We start from the raw sequence: 7,018 nt of genomic DNA on the forward strand, positions 1-7,018 counted from the left end.
TCTGCCCATAAGCCAAATGCTAATCTTGAATACGCAATTTTACCTCTTATGTGTGTGATTCCATTTGCATCTGCAGATGAGATGTCTTGCACGTGCAGACACTGCAGACGCGTTATGACAGTGCCCCAAATAGTCTCAGGACAAATGCAAAGATATGTATTGGCAGTAACAGACAGGCTAATAGCAGAGCCACAACCTGACCCTGTCTAGCTAGACAGAGCACTTGTTCCTATTGCCCCAAATACCAAACTTAGTGTGTGATACCTAGAGAAATACGAAGACCTACTGTGCCAGACATCGTTTTAATTTGCCATAAAGCCAGTATCAATCAGCATATTTCCAGGAGCATCTCCAAATTCTACCAGCGTGAGAGTCTCAGGGAAGCCAAGTTCAGGGTTTACTTTCAATATGAGTTTAATTTCTACTGAAGGCATCAATTTGCAGAGTAGGGATTTAAACTGAGAAGTACTCTTATCTGAATGTTTGGGAATCGATTAGTCTCTGGATACAACCAGGCCTCTACTACCGAAAACAAAGCTGAAAATGCGTTGCTGCTGAATGTTGTTGCTAGTTGATGTGATGATGTGAGAAATATCTGTGGTTTTAGCAATGATACATCCCACAGGAGAGTCTGTACAGGAGCCAAGGGCAGAACAGGCATGAGACAGAACCATTCATACAGCCAAATAAGAAGTCCTTATGGAGGAGGACTGAAACTCTCACTAGCGGAAATCTCCATGTTGCTACTAATGTAGTCTACAGGTACAGGGCCTTTTGCATCAAAGTGGCTGCAAACCAGGTACAGGTCACCTGAAATGTTTTTTCACAACTCCATTCACAGTTATATCAACAATATGATCATTATCTGATGTTTACCTCGAACTTAGCAGTGTAGTACCTATCTATTTCATAACATTGACTAGGAAGGCAAAAGCAAAAAAAATTCTGGACTGGCAAACCACACCTCCCAAGCAAAGGGGAAAAAGGTGTTAGCAGAGAAAATAAATTAACTAAAAATACTTAACAAAATTAATTATGATTGCACCATCAAGAAGAGAAATATCTCTGCACATGCAATACAATCAGTTAGCTTACAAATTCTGAAACCAAGATAACAAGTGAAGTACCTGGAAGATGATACAGGACATTGCTGTGCTAAAACACTTGCAAAGAAATACACAAAGGACTAGGAATAAATCTCTTGTTCTGTATTGCTATGAATTACTTGCACTTTTGTGGTGCCTTGGAGACCCATTAAGCCCCATTTTGCAAGGTGCTGCTCAAACAACCAAAGAAGCCTGCCCCTGCACGGACTAAGACCAGTGTCTGCAGACCTCAGAAGTGGAGCATAAGAAAACAACAGGCTAGAGTTAGCTAAGAGTAAAATAGATTGGCAGTCTTAGCATAACGATAACAAAAATCTTGCTAATATTTTCATCACAACAGAGCTGCACAGTAGTTTACAACTATCTTCAATATTTCACTGTTTTTCTTTGAAGTATCATGCATTGGTTTCTGTCAGAATCAGGAGTGGTCTACAGCTCTGAGTCTGCACAACACACAAGTATGAATCTGACTTTAAACATGTGCTTACATCCTTATGACTTGTTTGCATTAAAGAAAACATAGCTAGGAGGAGGGCAAAGGGCTTGGTTGATTCAACTTAAGTGCACAAAGTGCCAAATAGTTTGGCATAAATCACCTACTATCAAGATAACTCTTCAGACTGGAGGATCAAGGGCATGTTAGTAGCTCACAGCACTCTGTGCCACCACTGTTGTACCATGTTTCCATGGTTCTACCTCTCCTGTAATTTATAATCCTTTTGTTGGTTTACATCTCTGACTGGCGTAGCCCCCACAGTGCCATGCTGGGCCCAGCACTACACCTTTAGGGCTGTTGCAGGAGTATACACCTATCTCCTGAGGCATGCTTACCTTTCAAAGAAGTAGCAAGGATATCTCTGCCTCAGCAGGCCCAGCCCACAGTGATCCCTTTATAGGTGGAAGCTTTCATTTTTATTGCACATTTTTCACAAACGTAAAGCCCAACCTTAATAGAAAAGGAACAAATGAAGCCAAGAAGAGGGAACGCATTTTAGCCGCCTGATTCAAAGCAACAGACCACATCTGAAGTGCTCAGGCTCGTGGTGGCATGGGGCTAGTACCCAGAGAACAGGGTCAGTTGGAGATAACGATAAGAGATCGTTCCCATGGACTGCCTCCTTATAGCACAACATCATAAAATACAAAGACTACGCAATGTTCAGTATCGCTCCGTCAGAGCGGGAGAGATAAGGAAAGATTCAGTCACCACATATACATCAAGCATGCTTCAGCACAGGATCCACCAGTACAGCCAAACCAGCTCAGCAGGGCAACTATTAGGACAGTATCATCAGCTTCTGGTTCACTGAAGTTACAGTCTAGCATGTATGGCCTGAGCACCACCCCATTTTTACCAGTACGTAATTGTACTCTTTACTGCCCCAGGTTTCCAAATGACACAAAACAAACATTCACACATAGCACTATGAAGAAAAACTCAGTATGGTTTTTCACTGAAAAGAGAACAACGTGTGTAATGCTTCCAAGCAGAGCCACAATTTGTTCTATTTATTTATCCTATCATTCTTCAAAGCAGGGCAGAAAATACTTCCAAGGGAGCCAAGCCTACTGTCTCAAAGATTTCCAGCACATCCCCTATTGCCATGAGCCAGTCACAGACAACACACACGAGTGTGTGTGCAACAACTTGCACACACGAGTCTTGAGGGAGAGAAGGGGATACTGAGGCATAAACAGGTGGCTATAACCATCAACAAATTTTCCTTAGCAAGGTCAAAAGAGAATCCAGGCTATCTCAGCAACAGTGCTGCCCCAAGCACAGCCTTTCTCTTCAATGGACAACACCAAGTATTGACACAGGAGGCATGGAAATTTTTCTCCTCTAGGACCAAGACCTCACATAAGGAAACAGCACAAGCATTAGCAAGCAATACTCTCAAAGACATCCTTGTAAGCATCCAGTGTCCAACGATTACAATGGTCAGGATTCGATAAGCAGATCTACTCAAAAGCCAAGTAGGAACTGAAACCCAGTTAAGCTCAAAGCAATAGGATTGGTGCTGTAACTTCTGCCGATCTTAACAATAATAACATGGGGTTTCTTTCCATAGGCATTTACCCAGTACTGTAGAAAGGGAAAGTCAGACTCACAAAACACACGTAGCACAAAAGAAATTGCAGAGGAACCACTTAAAAAGCTTCAACAAGATCACCCTAAAACTCAGGGGCAGCACCACACCAAACCAAGGCACTCGTGCACTTGTTCCCCTCTTCAAAAAGTGCTCAGGTAAAGATCAAGATCAAGCATATCCTTCAGCCCTTCACCCCACTGCACTCCCCATCCTGGTGCAATGCTCCCTCCCCAACAGCCTGCAAGCTGAGAGGGGTGCTGGGAGTCTCCCGGCCCCCCATCAGGAGCAGCCGAGGATTTCCCTTTGCTTCTAGGGGCATCCCCACTCAAAAACATATTTAACGTCCTCCACCTGAAAAACGTTGCAACATTGCTACTACAAACACAAGGTATAGGGAGCTCTTACAGTGGGCCCAACCCTAGAGTTGCACGGGGCCATAGGCGCTCTGGGGAAGGTTATCCCTATCCTGACCAGGTGGTAATGGAGGCCATGGTTGGGGGTCCCAAGTGGGATGGGAGATACAGGAGTCCCACGTGGACAGGAGGGACTTGTGTGTGTGTGTGTGGGCTGCAGGTGGGAGAGGGGACACTGGTGGGGGTCATGAGTGAGGTAGGGATCTGTGTGAGCAAGAAGGACCCGTGGGGGGGGGGGGGTCTGTTTGGGTGGGGGCTGCAGGTGGGGTGTGGAACCTGCTTAAGCATGGGGGACACGGGTGGGGTGGAGACCTCGGGTAGATGGGGGTCCGGGTTGGGGATGGTGCCACGGGCGGGGAACCTGGGGGCGGACGGGACCGGGATTTGGGGGATCCCGGGTTGATGGGGACCCGGGATCGGGGGATGCCCGGCTGATGGGGACCCGGGATGGGGAGGATGCCCAGTGGGGTCAGCACCGCGGACAGCGCCCGGTCCGTCCCGGCCACCTGTGCGCGGCGCCGGCGAGGCGGGGGGAGGAAGGCGCGGAAACGGGGCCAGCCCGGGCCGAGCGGCGCCGGGGCGGGGAGGCGAGGGCGGCGGGGACAAGGACGCGCGCTCCCCACCTGGGCTGTGGCTGGATCTCAGGCGCCTTCCACAGAGACACTGCAGCATATGCGAGCCTTTCTCCAGGAGAAGCCCGAGAATCCTCATGGATTTCACTTTGTGGCGCCCTCCCGCTCTTCGGAAAAGGGACCGGCCCCGGAGCGGCCGGCTCTCAGCGGCGGGGCGCCGGCCCCCCTCGCCGCCAAACTTCCCGGCCCATCGCCGCGGCCCCGCCGCGCCCGGGGGAGGGTGGGGGACCCCGCCGCCACTTCTCGGGACTTCTCCGCTGGGGGAGGGCAGGCTTTGCCGGGAAGCGGGGCGGGCTAGCTGGAAGGACGTCAAGCCCTAGAAACACGAGCGGCCGGCTCCCAGCCCTGCCCCCTGCCGGCACAGCCCCCGCCGCCGCGGGGAGCCCGGCCCCGCCGCCCCGCACGGCTCCGCCGCGCGGCAGTGTCCGAGTCCCGGCGGGGAGGGAGGGAGGGAGGGAGGCGGCCCCGCAGCCCCGCCGCCCGCCGGGGGTGCTCCGCGGGGCGAGGCAGGCTCGGTGCGGCGCGGTGCGCCCAGCGAGAGAAGGCACCACGTGCAGGGGGCACTGAATACGGCCCTGCCGGGGCTCCCCGCCTGGCAGAAACCACAGGACCTGCAACGTGGCTGGGAGGAAGACACACCTCTTGTCTTAAATCACCAGTACGAGCGTGTGCCTAGAAGCCCGGGTGTTCCTATAAGTACACGCTTTAAACGAGCAAGGCTCCTTATTTACACTTACGGACCCTAAGGCAACAGCTTCTTGCAAAGGTCACTCCACTGAAACACGGTTCATTCTTTTTTACCCATTTTTAAACTATCGCAGTTACAGAGTTGCAGACTGAAGTTCAGGCTCAGTTTTTGTGCTGCACAGAGAAAGATAGGGCCTGTATTTCATATGCAAGGAAGGCTGGGGAAAGATGTTCTCCTTAGAGCTGTCTTTGATTTATGAAATTACGCAGTGCAAACCCCACAACACAAGGCTAGGAGCACCGGAGCACAGAAAGCTCCTCAGAGGAAACAGCATATACAAAAAACTCTCAAATGAACTCCTTCACCTGAGTAGACTCCAATACTCCACTAAAAAGCAGCTGCCTCTAGGACAAACCTGAACCTTGCACCAGGGTGAATTTCTACCTGGATTACTTTGTGCTCAAGCCTACTCATGCACCACCTTTCAAAGCCTTCTCTGCTTTTGTTTCTCCTGGCACCTGGCAGAAGCAGTCAGGCTTCTCTGACCAGCCATGAGATGGAAGTCTTTCTAGAGAGTGCACTCTAGGATGTAACAGGCTTTTTGGCCAACACTCAGCAGGGATGCGAGAGTGGGGATACAGACTGTGCTGTTAACACTTGCTAGGGTGTCTCTCAAGTCCAAACAAAAAGAATGAGGCACAGTCAGCATGATACAGGATGCAACACTGGTCTACTTGCTGGGAATCCCATTAGGATGGAACAGTAAAAGCTATAAAATACATGGAGATCAGAGTACTAAGGCACATAAGCCAGACATAGCAAAAGAAATGCTGTTCCAGTGTGAGAGTCTATTGAGGATTTGTGGCAAAACCAGTATTTGTGAGAGCACCTGGAGTCTTTCATGCCCTCAGTAAACACCTTACAATTTCAGTTTTCCTCTAGAATAGGGGGAAAAAAAAAAGAAAAACAGTTAAAATGCTGTTCCATTAAATGGAAACTTTTATTTTCTAGTCAGCTCTACTTCATACACTGAAAACAGCACTTAGCTAGAAGCAAAGCCAGTAGCATACAGTTCAGGACTGTTAAAAGGATGCAAGGTATTAATAACTAATCCCTGGGATCCATGCTAAACTCAGTTTTTGTTGTCTGCTGTGACTTGTGCTGAAAATCATCACTCTGTATGTCTTAATTCATAAGCTATTTTATACAGGACCTTGCACATGCACCAAGTCACAGCAGAAAGCTAAATGAAACTGCCCTTCTCCCTCCTCTCTACATGTCCCCACTTACCCAGGATCATTGTTCCAGCTACACTCCTTAGCAATAACTGCTCTACAGCAATCACGGAAGACTACCGTGCCATGTCAGGGCAGATACCAAACTGAGACTACAGCTGTTACCTCTCCCCTTCACCCATAGCTGTCCCTCAGTTCTCCACTATACTGGATCAGCGAGCAAGCCTGTAGCCCCTCTGGAAGGAGGCCAGAAGTAGTTTGCACAGCGAAGCCCTAGAACACAACCGGTGGTTCTTGGGTACTTCTGTAATAGCACAAAAAATAATAGTCCTCTTTCTGCAAATGCATCAGCAGCATATTTGAGATGAGAACAATTCTGGATCTGGCAGATCAAGGACAGTACAGTGAGATCTGAAGTCAAGGTGCCCTCCTTGCTTAGCAGCCAACATGGAGCTGTAAATGAGGGGGCTCTGATTTAAAGATGCCCGTACTGAAGTGCAGCACCAGGTACCAGGAGAGAGGTGCACTTAGATGTTATACATATTAAGCTAGCATTGGAACAGGCAAGCATTATCACTTGGACATGCAAGGACAAGTGTATTGGACACGATACAGATACCTGTAAGAAGAAAAAAATGAGAATGCAACAGGTAGCTGAAGTTTGAGACCTCTGTTCATTAAACTAACACAGTTGTTCTTGGAAAATCTACTCTGAATAACCCACAAAACCACTAATAAAATAACCTCCGTTTCTTTGGGGGGTTTCCATCACCTTCCAGCAAGGCTGAGGATCCAGGCTTAACAGGTACTGATCTGACAGGACTTCTGCCTTTGTGGGGCAGGCTCTAAGG

General features: G+C 48.8%; 1 protein-coding gene across 1 annotated transcript in view; it reads right to left on the reverse strand.

Moving 5' to 3' along the window:
- FGF12 (fibroblast growth factor 12) overlaps positions 1-4,498 on the reverse strand; it is a 148,958-nt gene extending 144,460 nt beyond the window's left edge. Inside the window, exon 1 of the mRNA XM_075507155.1 lies at positions 4,236-4,498. Within this exon, the coding sequence (XP_075363270.1) occupies positions 4,236-4,323 (88 nt within the window). The 5' untranslated portion in view covers positions 4,324-4,498. The remainder of the gene's footprint in view (positions 1-4,235) is intronic.
- Positions 4,499-7,018: the final 2,520 nt, after the last annotated feature.

Source organism: Mycteria americana, chromosome 7 (assembly GCF_035582795.1).
Source record: "Mycteria americana isolate JAX WOST 10 ecotype Jacksonville Zoo and Gardens chromosome 7, USCA_MyAme_1.0, whole genome shotgun sequence".
Taxonomy (NCBI): Eukaryota; Metazoa; Chordata; class Aves; order Ciconiiformes; family Ciconiidae; genus Mycteria; species Mycteria americana.